General features: G+C 37.6%; 1 protein-coding gene across 4 annotated transcripts in view; it reads right to left on the bottom strand.

Annotated features, from left to right (window-relative positions):
• Nucleotides 1–320: 320 nt before the first annotated feature.
• pde4ca (phosphodiesterase 4C, cAMP-specific a) overlaps nucleotides 321–19,156 on the bottom strand; it is a 54,074-nt gene continuing 35,238 nt past the window's right edge. For 3 of the 4 annotated variants that reach the window (XM_048164890.1, XM_048164892.1, XM_048164891.1), the window contains 14 exons: nucleotides 11,201–11,392; nucleotides 9,291–9,327; nucleotides 8,531–8,604; nucleotides 8,404–8,453; nucleotides 8,181–8,293; nucleotides 5,732–5,825; nucleotides 4,936–5,108; nucleotides 4,709–4,807; nucleotides 4,457–4,621; nucleotides 4,272–4,371; nucleotides 4,032–4,186; nucleotides 3,795–3,917; nucleotides 3,520–3,702; nucleotides 321–2,797 (listed from right to left, as the gene is read on the bottom strand). In XM_048164890.1, coding sequence (XP_048020847.1) covers nucleotides 2,306–2,797; nucleotides 3,520–3,702; nucleotides 3,795–3,917; nucleotides 4,032–4,186; nucleotides 4,272–4,371; nucleotides 4,457–4,621; nucleotides 4,709–4,807; nucleotides 4,936–5,108; nucleotides 5,732–5,825; nucleotides 8,181–8,293; nucleotides 8,404–8,453; nucleotides 8,531–8,604; nucleotides 9,291–9,327; nucleotides 11,201–11,392 — 2,050 coding nt within the window. In that variant the 3' untranslated portion in view covers nucleotides 321–2,305. Of the gene's footprint in view, nucleotides 2,798–3,519; nucleotides 3,703–3,794; nucleotides 3,918–4,031; nucleotides 4,187–4,271; nucleotides 4,372–4,456; nucleotides 4,622–4,708; nucleotides 4,808–4,935; nucleotides 5,109–5,731; nucleotides 5,826–6,460; nucleotides 7,267–8,180; nucleotides 8,294–8,403; nucleotides 8,454–8,530; nucleotides 8,605–9,290; nucleotides 9,328–11,200; nucleotides 11,393–19,156 lie in introns of those variants that run through there. The other variant, XM_048164893.1, reaches the window with a different exon arrangement.

The raw sequence follows: 19,156 nt of genomic DNA, 5'->3' as shown, positions 1-19,156 counted from the left end.
TTGGATGCATGAAGCAACATTTTTAGACGTTTTTGTTTAATACTATGAAAGCCCATTTTATTATAATTTATTACGGTTCATAAATAATTTCATTATGACATCATAAAGTCAAAATAATGACATAAGTTATGACAAAAGGTCGAAATAATGAGCAAAAAGTCGAAATTACGAGAGAAACAGTTGGAATTATGACATAAAAGGTGCAAACTTATGTCATAATTATGTTTTTTTGGTAACACTTTATTTTACAGTGCCGTAGTTACACGTTACTGCACGTTACACGTTACCTTACCATATAACACTCCACATAAGAGTCCAGCTTACTAATAATATTCTTCGTTTATTGGCATTGGGAACAGGAAAACAATCACAGCAACATTAGTAACAGCGTTGTAGTGGTAAACAGTACTGTTGGGATTGTCAGAACTGTGACAGAAAGAGACCAAACACATGTGTGCCATGTACAGTCAGTCGAAACCTTTCATGGCCACTCAGCCTTTCTTTCACCACACGAAACATTGTTGTAAAGAGCACAGACTGACATTAAGATCAACATGTAGCCAATAATTAAAAGCCCCATTTACTGTAATCCATTTACATACAAAGATTCACTGTATCCAATATTAAAATTCATACCATGGTATAAAAAGGACATAAACAATCTGACTTACAATGAGCACATTGAGTCAGAAAGACTTGAAAACTGTTATGAATAATCTTAAATAAAATTTCAGCTTGACAAAACAACAGTTTTGAATAAAGAAGTGATCAAATCAGTATGCTGCTGACAGTAGTAGATGTCATTGATGGAAATTAGCCAGTGGCAAAATGGAAATTACAGTACAGCATGGATCATGCTTGCTTGGCACTTGTACTGTCATTGGCTATGTCCCTGTGAAGAGCAGAGCACTGATCAATCACTGAAAACAAAAGAACACAAAAGGTCTGGCACAGAAAACTAACTTTGGCTTTATGTGTTAGACAACTTCATTTCTCTTGCAGCTCACAGCTCTCGTTTAAGAACAAAATGTTCACTTTTGTTTAGACATCATACATTTGAAAAGATGTTAATATACCTCATATTTTCAGTGTGACCAGCACAGAAACAGAGAGAAAGTACACATGTGGTTTAAGGACACCGATCACTTCCTATACAGCTAATGTGGGTTTCCGATCTAGCCCAGCCTTCCAGAGACCACCTTACAGGGCGCGTACACATGCTGGTTACCCTGCTGACCACAGCCAATCCTTGTCTTCTGTACGTTAATAATGACTCCAGCCCTTACTGATGGAGCAACGTTTGGCAATGACAAAGATATCTCTAAAGTGCTACCTATTATATCAGAAGCAAGCCGCTTTAAAACCGTGACATACGACATATTAATGCTTATACGCTCATGCTTTGGATGAAGCAGAATAGAAAAATAAATGAGAAGCATATGTAAACCATGTGAATGCCATAAATTAAAGCAGCATTTCTACAAATACAGGTGAGAAGGGTTTTAAGTTAAAAATTATAATGAGAATCATCTGTGCAAAGGAACAACAATACAAAGCCACGGTGTACGGCTGGAGTGGTAAATCCTATAAATGTGGCTCCAGTTCCACTATTAAGCACTAGGTGGCGTCACATACAAATACAAAAGATCACAATCATGGCTCGACTTCAGTCTACAGATTTTATAGCGATCCAAGGAAGACGGCGGTCACTATGTGGGTACCCTCAAGCTGTTTGCTACATGAAAGCAATCGTTTCTTTGAATCCTGAGATGTTCTGTTGTGTTAAGGTTAGGTTGTTTTTGTTCAGCTAATACCTAATAGACCAGCTTTAAGTCAACAGTGTATCTTTAAAAAAAAAAAACATTTTAGTGCACATACGTCTCACATAAAAAGTGTCCTGTTTACCAATCAATATGTTCGGACGGCTCTCAAAGGTCCACTTGTTTGTTAACTTTAAACCTGGGATGTCACCGGAAGACATTTGAGTACATTTCCTCTCAGTCCGTATCACAGGCAGTTTTACGCTTAGACTGCATGACAGTAAAGCCAAACGGCATGCTGAAGTCATGAAACTGAGAATGAAGAAAGCTTCATGGTTAGACAGTCCGTTGAGTAGGAGTTCTCTCCAGTGCAAGGTGACTACTGTATAAAAAATGTCCCATGGAAGCTTTTCTGCCTCTCCTTTGCTCTCCTGCACTGTGTCGCCTCTGCCCGAGGAAGCTAAGAATGGGATGGAGAGGGATAGGTAGGTGGTAAAGAAGAGGTATGAAATAAAACAAAAACTAAATGACAAAGTGCACTAGTGTTATGTTCCCAGACGCAGACACGACACGTTTTTCCCTTCTTGGTCAAGTTCTCTATCTTCATCTTCACTGTCTGGGGGCTCGCCCATCTTAAAAGACATTGTCCTGCAGCCAGGGGAGCGGGTGGTCAGGTTGGCGTGCTGTGTGCGGGGAGCCAAAGATGGATGTTTGCCTTCTGGATCTGTCCTGGAGGAATCCTGTGCAATGGTAGTGAAGTCTTCGTCCACCGGACTTTCAACGTCAGACTCCCCTTCCTCTTCCAAGGTCAGTTCGAATTGGAATTTCTCCCCCGCTGAGGCAATGCCTCCACCCATCGCTCCCATCCCAACCATACCGCCCTTGTCCTCAGGAGTGGAAGTGGGACTGTGAGGGATCATGCTCTGGTACCACTCACGATTGTCCTCCAGCGTGTCGAGAATCTCCTGGGCATCAGGGTGAACCAGATCCGCCCAGGTCTCCCACAGTGGGTGCACAATGTAGTCAATAAAGCCAACCTGATGGATGAGGCATACGCAGTAAATATAAGTTTGTATCATCATTTTACAAAAAGTGGATTTTCACTAATAACTGTATGTGGTACTCATATAACTTATAGATATAGTATCTCTCTCTCTCTCTCTCTCTCTATATATATATATATATATATATATATATATATATATATATATATATATATATATATATATATATATAGGCAATATATATAAAATGATAAAATATATGGATAGTTGAATATTTTCAGTTTTCATTTTCAAGTTTAAGTTTTAGTATTTTTATGTACATTTGTCTTTTTTATTAGTATTGGTAGTTTTTTTTTCTATTTAGCTTTAATTTATTTTTTATTTCAGTTTTAAAGTACTTTTAGTACTTTAACTTATTTTATTTTAGTTAGTTGCCAAAGCAACATTTCTAATTGTCGTCTAAGTTTTTTAATGTCATGTTTTTTATATAATATTTATATTTAATTTTATTTAAGCTTTATTTAAATTAATGTAAATTATTCTTAACACAAATTTATATTATATTATATTATATTATATTATATTATATTATATTATATTATATTATATTATATTATATTATATTATATTATATTATATTATATTATGATTAATGATTTAACAAAAATTATATTATAAAACTATAAATCTAAATGGCAAAATGAGGCCCAAAGCCTTCAAAGACTGTTTGCGGCATATCATTTGCCCTCACTCACCTGTGATTTCTCAATGGAAGCATTGTGTTTGTCACACATGGGGCTGATCTCCATACCCTTATCTCTCTCTCGGTCCCCCTGAGTAAAAAACTCCACCATGATGCGATCGGTCCACTGACGGTACAGCTCCAGGGGCTTTGTTGGGTTGCTCAGGTCAGCGCAATGCACCATGTTCTGAAGAACCTAAGTATTTGATTAACCATACATTTTTAATCATGGACTTTTAATTTGTATCAATATAAAATGTCTTTGCTCCACAGAATCTCAAAGTATACCTGTATGCGATCAGAATAGTTGTCTAACAGTAGCACGCCCAGACTTGTCACCTTCTTGGTCTCTACCATGGTCTTGAGATCCGCTAAGAGGTTCATATGCTTTGACATATCAGTGGCTAGTACCTGTAAAGAGTTATACACACAGTAAATAAATAAAACCATGTGTTGATTGTAGTTCTCAGGCTTGGACCTCTTCATCACAGCCTCAAAGATTTGTCATTGTCTCCATTTCCTCACCATGTCAATGACCATTTTGCGTAGAGACTGCCTCTGTTTCTTGGTCAGGTTCTGGAAAATGTCACAGTTTTCTTCCTGCAGCAGTTTGAAGCCAACAGCCAGGTGGTGGTTCTCCAGAACAGAGGAATCGTTGTACATAAGAGCCAACTCTGAGTCTAAAGAAAAGTATTAGGCTCTTAGTAAACAACACAGTGTGTAACCACAATGACAAGTTGCTGTTGCTCCACCACGGCCACTCACTTGTGTTGATGAGGAACTGGTTGGACACTCCGGGGTGGTCCACGTCATGTATCGCACTAGCAAACATTGCGGCCAAGATCTCAAGGTCGGTGAATACAGCCTAGCAAAACAGAATTCCACATATGAAACACATTGCTTCAGAGACTAATGAGCAGATGATAAAAAGGGAGTTGATTGAGACAAACCTCAAGGGCAGGGGTGGAGAGCAGGACATTGGTGGACTGGACCACATCAGCTGCATGGATGCTATTATGGTACGCAACATCTGAGTGATAGTTCTCCTCCAATGCCATCATGTAGGTAATGAATGTGTCTACAGGAATTTTAAAGGATTTCAACAGGTCTCTTTCCTGTGGATTACAGGTTCAGGACACTTGTTATAGTCATGGTTTGACCAAAACTACATGAGTAAAGTTTTTTTATTCCCCATTTTGTACCTGAAAGGTTGTGTACATTGCTACCGTTAGCGGTCGGTTGCCAGAATACTTGGATATCTTGAAAATATCCACACCCCATTTGTCAAAGTCCTCTAACTCCTGTAAAAGGGAGTTGGATGCAATTAAAAACAGTATTGAAGTTTGTTATAATTACCGCAGATAAACTCCATGTTAACTGTGGTGGTTTTAGTTGCTGATAGGGTGTTTTACTCTCCGTGAGAGCTCACCTTGGCCAGCAGATCTTCCTGGTCAGTGCTGATGCCAAAGCGTGGGATGCTGGAAGCTGCGACGCTGGAGCTGTGTGTGGGTTTCTTCACTCCACTGATTTGAGACATGGGCCGCTTTTTCTTCTCCTTCTCCTTGGTTGGTGGGGACATAATCTCCATATCATGTTGCTTCTCTGCAACACAGATTCATTTTTATAACTACATGCGATGACACAGCTCATTAAATGAGCATTGAAAACCTGGGAATAAATAGAAAGTTGTAGGATTTAAAACAGAGAAACATTATGATGTAAAATGATTGAGTCACTAACCAAATCTGAAGGAAATTTGTGACATTGGCCATTTTAGGTCAACATTTTCTGCTTCCATTGATGCACAAAATACTCTTCATTCTCAAATTCTTATTCTCGACATTCTTAAATCATGCTGGATAACATGGATTTGAGTCCATCCCTCCAGCTTGAGCGAATGTTGTCTTTAAAGCAGTGTTACTGTTAACTAAAACTAGAACTACTGTATTTGGTAATTGTAATAAAGCTGAAATAAAATAAAATATAAATATTACATGGAAATTTAAAAAGTTGAAGTACAAAAATGACTAAAACTAATATATATATATATATATATTTTTTTTTTAAATATAAAAAATATAAACTTTTTTTTATTTTTTCCCAACAAATAATAATATTTTTGTGTTGTGCCAATAGTATAATCTGAAATGAAATAATTTGTATTAAATAAAAAAAAAAAAAAAGAAAAAATACAAAATTAAGGATTTTCCACTAGTTGATTTTACCTAAGAAGATGCTGGAGATGAACTCTGAGACCTGGTTTCCTGACTTGCTAGTCTCTGACAACTGGGTTAGCTCTCGATTCAGCATCCTTTTGAACTGTAGAACAAGACACAACAAGAAAATACGTACACTTTGATAATCAAAAACCTGTAATTAATTTTTAATAAAGCCACACAATTCATTTTCATATTTCCATACAATGCCCTATTGAATCTTTTGAGACCAAAACACTTTTATTCAACAACATTTCTCCACAAATATGTGTTACATGTTTAATTAAGAAAAGTTAAAGTGTGAAACATCACACGACTTGCTCAGATCTGAATATAGCTGCATTCAGAGTGGTAGCAACCCTTCATTCAGCAGCTACAGGCATCCAAGATTAGGGGCTGGACCAAGCAGCAAGAGTGCCTTTCATCTGTGTAGTGCTATTATGTAATCATACACGAGGTTTCAGGATGAAACACTTCCGACTGAGGCAGCAAAACGTACAGTAGTACAGTAGCAGCCCACCCCCCCAACCACACACACACACACACACACACACACACACACACACACACACACACAGACAGGGACATCAGAAACACACCCAGACTGACATCCTCACACCAACACTCTGCACCATCTATGATTTATAGAGTGTCCCTCCCAACTTCAAATAAAAACAATGCAAGAGCTTCTTCCCAGCATGATGCTGCCAAATGAAAGAATCACAACACAAGCCTTACCTGAACACACATCCACGAAAAAGACAGCAAGCAACTGACGTCTGGCATTTCAGCACAAAATGAAGCTTGAACAAAACAGAAGCTCCCTCTGGCCAGTGCACATGCTACAGACACGTTCTGTGCTCCGGTCCAGATTGCCCGAGCTCCCCGGTTCCACAGCAGTCTAACGGTCCACACCGCACACGGCGGCACTGCAGAGCTCAGCCCAGCACCGGGAGCTCCAGCTGCCATGGGCTGCACCTGTGGCGGGCTGAGAGCGTGTGCCGCTGACTGGAGAGAGTTTGCATCGCTGCCGCATGCTCTGCTCTCCTACTCTGCCTGATTCATGTGTAAACATAGAGATCAGGCTCCTCCCAGCAGCCCTCTCTCTCCCTCCCAGCAGGTATAGCTCCCTACTCTCTGCCACACGCTAGCCAATCAGATGAGTTTTGCGACAGAGACTGGGTCGAGGGGAGGCATCTGATTGGCTCACGGCTCCATAGCACATGCAGGGGCTGGATGGGGTGGATACAGGGGGCTGGGGCTGCACCATGTGCACTTGGTTTGAAGATGAAAAGCTTTATGCTTTGCATCTACTGTCATGTTGTTGCTGGTGTTTTATTAATACTTATAACTCATACAGTTATTAGTTATATTGTATATTGAATTAAATGTTCAAATGTATGGGGTCATTAAGATTTATGTATTAACTTGATCAAAAGTGACATTTATACTGTTGCAAAAGGTTTCTATTTGAAATAAATGCTGTTCTATTAAACTTTGTATTCATCAAAAATCAACCTAGGTTTCCACAAAAATATTAAGCAGCATATCTGATTTCAATATTGACGATGATAATAATGATAAGAAATGTTTCTCGAGCAACAAATCAGCATATTAGAATGATTTCTGAAGGATCAAATTCAGTTTTGCCATCACAGGAATAAATTACATTATAAAGTTATTACTGTTTTTTATCAAATAAATGCAGCCTTGGTGAGCATAAAAGACCTTCTAAAAATCTAAAAAGAAAAAATCTTACTGAACCAAAACTTTTAATGTACAATTCAGCAATTTCATTCATCTTCATTATTTATAATAACATTAACTAAATATGACAAAATGCATAAGTTTACACAGAATATTTGATTATTTACATTAATGAAAACTTTTTCAAAAAATAAATATTACAGATATGTTGCAGTTTAGCTCGCCCCATGACTAGCCATTCTTACAGGATCTAGTATGGCAATATGGCACTGCAAAAGTTGATGACAAAAAGAAATATAAAGTTATTTTAACCTAAATACTCTGAAAGGTTTTTGCACGCTCAGTTATATATTTTTCACCTCAGCCAGAGCAGGGTTATTAGATACGTTACGTGTTCATATGTGTGTGAGAGTATGTATCCTCGTGCACGTGGTTGCTGCGTGGGTGGGCTAATCACGAGTCACATCTCTGAAACCCAGAGTAGGATTGGGGGGAGATAGAGGGGGTGGGGGGCCAGATTCATCCATGACTCCACTCTCATTCACATTTTTCAGCACACGATGTGGTTGGGGGAGGGGAGCGATTCAGAACATGCATGATTCCCGTTCCGATGTGTAATTCATACAGAGGCATGTTGAGTATTTGGCTTCTGTTTTCAGCAAGTGCTGATGAATTGTGTTAGATTGTTATTAGTGCTTAAGCAAGTCCCTGGGTGACAAAGAGGAATCATCTTTTATTTTAGAAGATCTACCTTGGTGGATGCCATCTCACTGACTGAATGGCGTGTCTTGAGAGTTTCGAGCTGTTCGAGACACCAGTCTAGCTCATCTAGAGTCTCCACTGCCAGCTTCTGAAACGGCTCCTCTGCAAAATACAATTAATACATTCATGACTACTGAAGCACGTTCATGATCATATGTAATTAAAAGAAATGTCGTACTGTTTTGCTTTTCTACAAGAGTTTATTGTCTAACCTGGCAGGCTTGTCTTGCACATGGATGGTGGGTTGTTTCCAGTGGACCTCCTGTAGTGGTTTATAAGATCAAATATGACTTAAAAAGCATCTGAATAGGGATTTACTGGGACTGTAAAAAGGCTTACTTGCTCGGGACACGGTCTTGCTGATGGGTCAATACGGCAAAGTTGCTCCGCACAGTCCTCAAGCTGGCAAGGACCTATGAGAAGAACAATATTGTAGGTTCATGCCAAAAACACATCCTTAGTACGTTCTTTTTTATCTACAGCTTCATATTTTAGCAAACATTTATGTATTGGGTTATCAGTATTTTTGACTGTATTATTATTATCCAGCAAAATTTGGAAGTCTTAATATCTTATGCAGTTAATCTCTTATTACTTGAAAACAAGATTGTGAGTGACAGAGAATAAATGTTACATAAAGAGGTGACCTAGTAAATGAAGGATTTGCTTAAAACACCTAGTTTGTCCTAACTTCCGCAGCTCTTTTGGAGTTTCAAAAGGACATGAAGGGTATCTGATTTCCAAAGCCATGCAGATTTCTCATCTGTCAGCATCCATATCGACAAATGCGGTATTGGATTCCTAGCCTGTTTTGTAAACCGAGTACAGTGGTGACGCAAATCCCACGTAAAGCAAGCTGCATAAGAGCGGAAGGGCTGTTCCCGCCAATGCCAAAGGCAGCACACTTCACTTACACAAAAAAAGTCACTAGTGAATATTAGGAGATTAATCTCTCTTTAAAATATAGGGGGTGTAGAGTCAAACTGCCATGTTCCTTAAAAGAGTGGTCATCTGAAACCACATGACGCAAAGCCTCTAATGGCCTATTAATGTCAGACTATGCAAGCTTTTCATTTTCATTACCCACGCTACTACTAACCTGTGCAAATGGTGTAACTATCATGTCTTCTCCATGTCTGTAAGAGAAAAATGCATGAACAAATCACAAATCAAACTCAAAAATGACATATTGGAAAAGACAGCTCTTTAATCTCCCAATAATAAAAGGAGGCACATAAAATTACTTAAGGATCAGTGAAAAAGAATGACTAAGAGTTTAACTGTGGAGAATTAAGGATGTGGTTGGCTTCAGGTTACAGCACACCATCATTCAAAAGAACAAGAGAGCGGTAATACGCTTTTGATTAACATGCAGTTTGAATGGAAATAAAGAAAACAGCTCAGCATAAGGAAGGCACCTCAGACTCTCCAATGGGATATTAGAAATCCTACATTAAAAGCTTATGGAAATACGTAATAAGAACATAGATGGGTTCAGCGTGGTTGGATAGGGTGTGTCATGCATGTGTATTTGAGGAGCAGCGGGAGAAAAGCCAAACTAGGGAACACACTTTATTCATATATTCCAAAGCCTCATTGGTGGCATGCCGATCGCTCATGGTGGTAAAGAGGACACAGGGGAAGCTCTGAGGTTAGACTGGTCTAGGGGAGAGAACCAGCCTGGATCCTGTAACGGAGAAATGCGGGAAAGCCCTTTCAAGTCAATATTTTTCTCTTCTCACCGATTTAGCCAGTTGACTTCCCAGTGCTTCAAACTCTCTTCCCTTTGAAAAGACAACAAGAGTCGGTGACCTGCGATTAATTATACACGCCAGTTCGCGTCGTCCTAACAAACACCAGCAGTTGGTTTTGTTCAGTCTGTTGGTGTTTTGTTGGGGCGGTGTGGACCAGCCTTAAGGTGTTTCGATTTGGGCGACTAGCTTTGACGTAGACTGGAAAAATAAACTGCAGAAAAAAAAACAAGAATGTGGCGCCCTTTTTCCGACTTTGTGAAATCCCAGCAAACCAGAGCTGACATGCAAGCGTGCTCAGATGGAAAGAACAGCTGGAAGTGGTAATAATAAGGAGTTTTTAACCAGTGCCTTGGATTTTCCAAAATGACAGAGCAATATGATTTGATGTAATACACTATTAAAATGGTGTGTCTTGGGAGAACTGTGTTTCAGACATAATCAACCAGCTGGAGTAAGCCACATCTGTTATGAGGCAACGTTTACCGTCCTAATTAACAGAACTCTTCCAGCCACAAAACACTGTAGCTGAAGTACACACTTGTGCAGCTTGTATCACATGATGCTTTGCAGTTAATCAGACAACATGCACACGAAAACTGAAATTGGAAACTTCAAAAGTTTGGGCTCGGTAAGATTTTTAGGTTTTTGAAGGAAGTCTCTTGTGCTCAGAAAGGCTGTTTTTATTTGATCAAAAATACAATAAAAACAGTAATATTGTGAAATTATTAATACAATTTCAAATAAATGTTTTCTGTGATGTCAAAGCTGAATTTTCAGTATCATTATTGCAGTCTTCAGTGTCACATGATCCTTCAGAAATCATTCTAATATGCTGATTTGCTGCTCAAGAGACATTTGTAATTATTATCAATGTTGAAAACATATTTTATATTTTTATAATATATTATACAACAATATTTTTGTGAAAACCATGAAACAAGATTCTTTGATGAATAGAAAGTTCAAAAGAACATTATTTATTTCAAATACAAATCTTTATAAATGTCTTTACTTCACTTTTGATCAATTTAAAATATTATTATTATTTTTTTTTTTAAATCTTACAACAAAACTTTTGAACGATAGTTTAAATTAAAAACAAGGTTATTTAAAAAATATTTTTTCTACTCAGAGAAGCCATTGTAAATGCATTTAGTATGTAGAGTATTTGCTGAGATTTCTTGATGCATCATGGGAAATCATTTTTTGAGCTACAGTATATTAGGGGATCATGAATGAGATGAGTGATACTCACAGCTCACTGGCCGTGGATGAGTTTCGGGACATGGCCTTCGGTGAAAGGTCAAAGTCAGAATCAGAGCGATACAGGAAGGACTCCCGCCGCTGACTGTGAGGGAAATTGGCCTGCAGCACAAGGCCGGAGCCTGGACTGGCCTGGGACTCCAGAGGACTGCGGCCCACCGACAGCCCATTCTCAACATCAAAACTGAGGAAAGAGAAACAGAAAGAAAGGTGAACACAATTTACCTGGGATGTTGTATTTGCTTTTGATTAGGCATTTTACACTACTTTTAGATAAATTGTACAATGTGACAATGACCTGAACCAGTGTAGAAGAAGGTCACTGAGACCTTAATAAAAATGATTACACACAAATGTGAAGTGAGACGCTCTCTGCCTGCGTCAATCCAGATGTAACACTAGCCTTGCGGGTTAATATGACAGAGCTAGACATACATTATATTACAGTCTCTATGATCTCCATGACACAAGGATACTTTTCAATGCCTCAATAATACCAAGCCAACAGTTCTGACACTACAGCACTCAAGAAAAAAGAAACGGAGGTCCAAAAGTCTGAGACCACTAGTGAATAATACATTATATAAATATATTATATGTGACCCTGGACCACAAAACCAGTCATAAGTTGCACGGGTATATTACATTGTATGGGTTAAAATTATGGATTTTTCTTTTATGCCAAAAATCATTAGTAAAGATAATGTTCCATTAAGATATTTGGTAAATTTCCTACTGTAAATCTATAAAAAAACATTTTTGTAAGTAATATGCATTGATAAGGACTTCATTTGGACAACTTTAAAGGCAATTTTCTCAATATTTAGATTTTTTTGCACCCTCAGATTCTAGATTTTCAAATAGTTGTATCTTGGTCAAATATTGCCCTATTCTAACAAACCATACATCAATGGAAAGCTATTTATTCAGCTTTCAGATGATGTATAAATCTCAGTTTCAAAAAATTGACCCTTATGACTGGTTTTGTGGTCCAGGGTCACATATCAGCAAACTGTATGAATTTCACAAATTTGTGTAAAACCTGCCAATCATGTTATCGAATAGGGGTACAGCAATACTGACATTTTGGCTGATACCGATAAGCTAAAAACATTATTTTTGTTATGGCCGATAACTGATAAATGGTCAATATTATAAAATTACATAAAAATTAACAAAGTAATGTAAATTAAATTAAAACACAAAAATATTTGCAGGGTCAAAAATAGTCAGAAAAATAAAAAAGAAGAAAAAAATTATAGCTATAATTATATTACAGAATCATACAGAAATATTACACAGAAACTCAATTCGACATGCGCTCTTAAAGAAAAGCGCTCTGGAAGAGACGATGATGTAAATGTAAAAATAGGTAGAAACTTTTAAATATTCAATACTGAACACTGAAAATTCTGAAAATTACAAAAAATGGCAATATATTGTGCACCCAGCATGATTTGAGAAGATCCAAAGAGCATCTTGTGCTTCAAAGGAAGCAAAAACCTCCGACCAGTTGTGTAAAGAATCACATGATCAATGTCATAAATACACATTTGAGTAGTGACCCAGAAATAGTGCAGAATCTTTAATATTTTTCTATTATTTTGCATCATAAATATAAAAAAAAAAAAAAAAAAAAAAAAAATCCTAAAAGTTTCTATTACTAAATTCCAGGTTTTTAATCCAATATTTTCAATGTGAACTCATACTTTTAAACAACCGCTGTACACAGCAACACTGGCAGAGTGTCAAAACAGCTACAGCATTCGACCTCATTCCACAGACAGAGATCTAGTACGTCTGTTATGGTGAAAGTGAATGAGGGAAAAGCATTTGAGATTTCTTCCTCCTCTAAGCCAGTAAATCCGTCCATCTCAGTGACAGATTCAGGTTTTGTGAAGTGGTTAAGACCTCTTGAGACACAGAGACAGAAATGCTCTGAATGGGTTGTGTTCTTCAAGGTCAATGTGATGCAGGAATGCAAAGCTAAAAATAGCCTCGGCTCATTGACGTGGAAGCATGTGAGAGGCCTAAAAATAACCTCCTCAGGTAAAGTCAACTCCCAATGAAACCTGCACAAAATTGGCACAAACTATATATGGTCATTTCATTAATCAATGGTCCTGCCTCTGATGAGTTGTCTGTTTACTAACGATCCATTGCTAATGAAGGTATTCATCTATAGTGTGTTATTAGCTTAGTGTGAAGGAGAGAAACAACATCACAAGTCAATGCCCAATTTGTTTTTCTATATTTGAGAGAGAAGGAAATGCATTGCCTAAATTAATAACAATAAAACGATAAAGGAGACAACACATTGGAGATCTATTTAAAGTCCCAACACAAAATACTGCAGTTTATATTGATTAAGTTCAATTATGACCAAATGCATCAACCTTTTTTATAAGTATCTCCTATTATCACCAATAGGAGATACATTTACAAAATCACCAGTATGCCTGCCTAAAAGATGCGTTTTCAAACGAGATTTAAAAATGGGGAGAGAGCCACTATTGCGAATGTCCTGTGGAAGTAAGTTCCACAGATAAGGAGCAAAGTAGCCAAAAGCTTGAGATCCCATAGAAGCCAAACATGTGAAAGGAAGAACTAAAGAGAATGTAGATGATGATCTAAGAGTTTAGGAGGGAGTATATATTGAAAGTAGGTCTGATAAGTATGAAAGAGCCAGGTTATATAGTGCCTTGTAATCAAGAAGCAAAATTTTTAATATAATATTCTGTGTAACAGGAAGCCAGCAGTTGTTAAAGAACAAGAGATATGTGTCCCATGGTAGGAGTTCTAGTAATTATTCGTGCAGCTGAGCTCTGCACTAACTGTAACTTGTGTAAAAGTTTAAGGGGAAGACCATAAAAAAAGAGCATTGTAATAGTTTATACGTGAAGTGACAAGAGCATGAACCATAATGGCAGTGCTCTTCGTTGAGAGGGCTGGGCGAAGGCAATTAATATTACATATGTGATAATAAACTGTCCGAGTAACCTTGTTAATATGTGCTTCAAAAGATGGAGTATTGTCAAGGATAACACCCAAGCTCTTAACCTGCGATAAAGAGCAATTGAAGACTTCAGATGCAAAAGCCTCTAAGTGCCGTCTGAAATTTTCTTCTAAAATAAGCATTTTTATCAAGCTCTTATGTTTAGGTTCAGTTATTTCACTTTAAATGGCAATAAAAAGGACCTGTTAATTGCGTGTAATTACTGAACCTAAACATACGAGCTTGATAAAAATGCTTATTTTAGAAGAAAATTTCAGACGGCACTTAGAGGCTTTTGCATCTGAATTCTTCAATTGTAGAACCATCAATACACATAGAGAAACCACTGGTCTTTGACAGATTATTTTTTGTATCTACAAGAAGTATTTCTGTTTTACTACAATTCAGCTTAAAGGGTTAGTTCACCCAAAAATGAAATTTCTGTCATTTATTACTTACCCTCATGCCGTTCCACACCCGTAAGACCTTCGTTAATCTTCGGAACTCAAATTAAGATATTTTTGTTGAAATCCGATGGCTCCGTGAGGCCTGCATAGGGAGCAATGACATTTCCTCTCTCAAGATCCATAAAGGTACTAAAAACATATTTAAAGGTCCCGTTCTTCGTGATCCCATGTTTCAAACTTTAGTTAGTGTGTAATGTTGTTATTAGAGTATAAATAAAATCTGTACAATTTTAAAGCTCAAAGTTCAATGCCAAGCGAGATATTTTATTTAACAGAAGTCGCCTACATCGAACGGCCAGTTTGGACTACATCCCTCTACTTCCTTCTTTAATGACGTCACTAAAACTGTTTTTTGACTAACCTCCGCCCACAGGAATACACAAGAGTTGCGTTTGTAGAGTGTGTTTGTCGCCATGTCGTCGAAACGCTGTTATTTTCATCCCGCAGTCCAATCACCGGGTCTGATTCCGGCTCAAATTGATAGGGTAAAATTAAAGACATGTTTACAGCAACACTGAGCGCGTGCATCTCCACGTTATGGTAAGAGGCGTGACCTTTCCGGGCAAGGTTCGCTAAGCTGCTGTCGAATCACAACACAGGAACCGCTGGCACAATCAGAACTCGTTACGTATTTCTGAAGAGGGACTTCATAGAACAAGGAAGTCATCAGCCAGTTTTTATGACAGTGGAAACAGCGTTATACAGATAAGTAAATTATGTGAAAAATACTGTGTTTTTTTACACGCGAAACATGAACACATGTTATATTGCACACTATAAACACAATCAAAGCTTCAAAAAAACACGAAAAACGGGACCTTTAAATCGGTTCATGTGAGTACAATGGTTCAATATTAATATTATAAAGCGACAAGAATATTTTTGGTGTGCCAAAAAAACCCAAAATAATGACTTATTTAGTTAGTGATGGCCGATTTCAAAACAATGCTTCAGGAAGCTTTGGAGCATAATGAATCAGCGTGTCGAATCAGCGGTTCGGAGCGCCAAAGTCATGTGATTTCAACAGTTTGGCGGTTTGACACGCGATCCGAATCATGACTCAATACGCTGATTCATAATGCTCCGAAACTTCCTGAAGCAGTGTTTTGAAATCGGCCATCACTAAATAAGTCGTTATTTTGGGGGTTTTTTGGCACACCAAAAATATTCTCGTCGCTTTATAATATTAATATTGAACCACTGTACTCACATGAACTGATTTAAATATGTTTTTAGTACATTAATGGATCTTGAGAGATGTCATTGCTGGCTATGGAGGCCTCACTGAGTTCGGATTTTGACTAAAATATTTTAATTTGTGTTCCGAAGATTAAGGTCTTACGGGTGTGGAACGGCATAAGCGTGAGTAATAAATGACAGAATTTTCATTTTTGGGTGAACTAACCCTTTAAGTAAATTACGTGAAAGCCAAGCTTTAACTTCAGACAGTTAGAAAGACAGGACGGAGGAAGTTCAGAAAGTAGGTTTTGAAGATAAATAGAGCTGGGTGTCATCGGCATAACAGTGAAAAAGGATACCATATTTCCTAAAAATGCTTCCAAGTGGCAATAAGTAAATGATAAATAATAAAGGGCCCAAAACTGATCCCTGAGGGACACCGGTAGTAATACGTGATGATTTAGATTTAAACTAAATTAAAGTAGTTGAACAAATTGAGTACGACTAGAGAAACAAGAAGTGAACCAGGCCAGAGAAGCAAAGCCACTGGAAGGCAAGCCTGCAACCTTTAGCCAAAAAAGCGTAACGACTAATGCTAACGCTCCGCCTCTGGCGGTATGCAGGGAAGGAGACCAGAGGCTGTTTTTTGAATGGATGTCAATGGAGGAGAGGCTTCACTATGCTGATTAAACTTTTGTGGGGGAAATAGCTAATAATTTAATTAATCGACAGCCTGTTTGCTAATTTTCAGCATGTTTTACACTAAACAATATTTTTGTTGGGAACTATATGTAGATTTTAGCTTGATAAAAGTGTATTTTTTTTTAAGAGAAGGCAGATTAGGGAATCTTGCAAATGATGTCACTGCCGTTACACGATAGGCTGAGAGGTGCCGCACGTGATTAAGTTAGCCGTTACGCTTTCTCCAATGGTAAGAGATACAGACCCTCTCATCTCTCCTTAATATACAATCTCTGAGAGAAGTACTTACAATTCCAATGGACTGCAGTCTGTTTAAAAGAATTTCATGTTAAATAGTGTCGAACGCTGTTAAATCAAGAAGAATTAATATAGATAAGAGTCCTGACTCAGCCACTACCAATACGCCGTTAGAAATTTTGACAAGGGCAGTCTCGGTACTATGATGGAAACGAAAACCTGATTGAAATTGTTCGTATAGGTTGTTCACAAAAAGATAATCATGAACCTGAGCCGCAACAACCTTTTTCAGAATTTTAAATAAAAATGTCAAATTGGGTATTGGATGGAAATTATCAAAATTATTTGGATCTACACCTGGTTTCTTGAGTACAGCAGTTATTCTTGAGCTCATTTTTTTTTTTTTTAATTGTTGCTTGTAAATTGTTTTATGTGTTTTATCTGCAAGTAAAGTGTCCCTGAGTGTCACATATGGCGTCCATAAATTAAATGTATTATTATTATTTTTCAATATGTGCAATCTGTATTATGCTTTACTAACTTTTTTATATGCACATCCTTAACATGCGAGTATATATTAAATATTGCTGAAAGTGATGGTACGTTATGCAACATTTATGTGGTCATAGAACAGTGGTTTTCAAAGACCTCCAAATATAAAATCTGGCAATTGTATACAATGATAATAATAATTATAATTATTATTAATAATAATAAATAATAATAACAATTATTATTATTATTTACAATGTAACATTTGCAAATAATATTATTATTAATATTATACATTTTTACACATTTTTTCCTAAACTTCTCCCTCAACTGCAGTTTCGAAAACCTCTGATCTAGAGCACATGCAAATCACCCAGCAAAGCACATGTGAATGTGTAAGGTGCAGTACTCGTCCTGCTGATTTAAGTACAATCTGCATCTGTTCTGCATGTCCTCATTCACATCTTTCACAGATGTTGCATGAGGACAAGACGGATGTCTCTTACACCGTATTATATAATCAACTTGGTGCACCCTATTCACGTGCCCACATACAGAAGCGAGAGACATACAGACACAGAGAGAGCACTCTTCTGAATGGACCATAACACACATACACATCAGCGCATCTCTTTAAGTCACACTACTGTACGTTCTGGCATGAGGGGACAAGGCATCCAGCTCTAAAAATACCTGTGCTTGGGGCAGAGGCTGTCGCTTCCACTTCGTTTCTGCTTCCGTCCCTCATCTTTACTGCTGTATCTCCTATGGGTCCCTGTGCACACTTAGAGCGAGGCACTGCTGCTGCTATAAATAGCTCGTCCCTGTGAGAGGGATCCGAGCAGAAGCGCTATATTTAGAGCTGCAGGTAGCCTCAGATTCTTCCCCCCATTCATGAATATTTATGGAGATTTCTACTGTGCTATTTTTAGCCCACACATCTATCCACCCACACATTTCCATGTTGCTATTTTAAGACATCCTCCATCAAAGGGAGTGTGGGAATTTCATCATTCAGTGAAGTTGTGTTTTTAATGCTGTTTTTATACTGCATGTGGAAACCACATCCGTGCATTGTGCATTTAGGCATATCAGCCTATTAATTAAGTGCATTAATCACAGTTTGTGGTAAGATACCACAAAAAAAAAATTCAAATGTTTGATTTCTCTATTATTATTGATGCAATATTGTACCAGTGCATTCAACGTTACTGAAATAATGCACATCACATTGGAAATTAAATTGAGAAATTATATCCACATACTGATGAACAATCTGTATTTATCTCACAGGTGAGTATGAGAAATGTCCCCTCTCAGTGAAAATGAAGGGAAATACTGATCCTCAGTTCTCTATGTGTGTAAGATATATGTTTAGTATCACAGTTTTGTATATACCAATATTATACAGTTACATTTTAATTTTTGAGTGAACTATCCCTTTAACCATGTTCACATGCACTGTTACGACAATTGCTGCATCATCATTCCTACCAATTAGTCCAGATGGTTAAAGATGTGAAGTTAGATGAACTGGTCTTTGTGACCAGTCTTATTGTTTCAGTGCTATGGAAAATAATGGGCTGTTTTTCTGGGAATAGGATGCCTCCTGTGGCTCATGATAGAATATGCATGTATGAAGCTGGCCTTTTCAGTCAAGACATGATGACAGTATATAGCAAGTACAGAGTACAAGCGTATGAGCCTTAAAGGGATAGTTCACCAAAAAATGAAAATTCCATCATCATTTACTCACCCTCAAGTTGTTCAAAATCTGTATAATTTTCTTCGTTCTGTTGAACACAAAGGAAGATTTTGTGAAGAATGTGTTAAACTGAACAGTTTTTTCCTACTATGGAAGTCAATGGTGCCCCAA

Source organism: Megalobrama amblycephala, linkage group LG17 (assembly GCF_018812025.1).
Source record: "Megalobrama amblycephala isolate DHTTF-2021 linkage group LG17, ASM1881202v1, whole genome shotgun sequence".
NCBI lineage: Eukaryota > Metazoa > Chordata > Actinopteri > Cypriniformes > Xenocyprididae > Megalobrama > Megalobrama amblycephala.
This window is presented reverse-complemented; position numbering and strand designations above follow the sequence as displayed.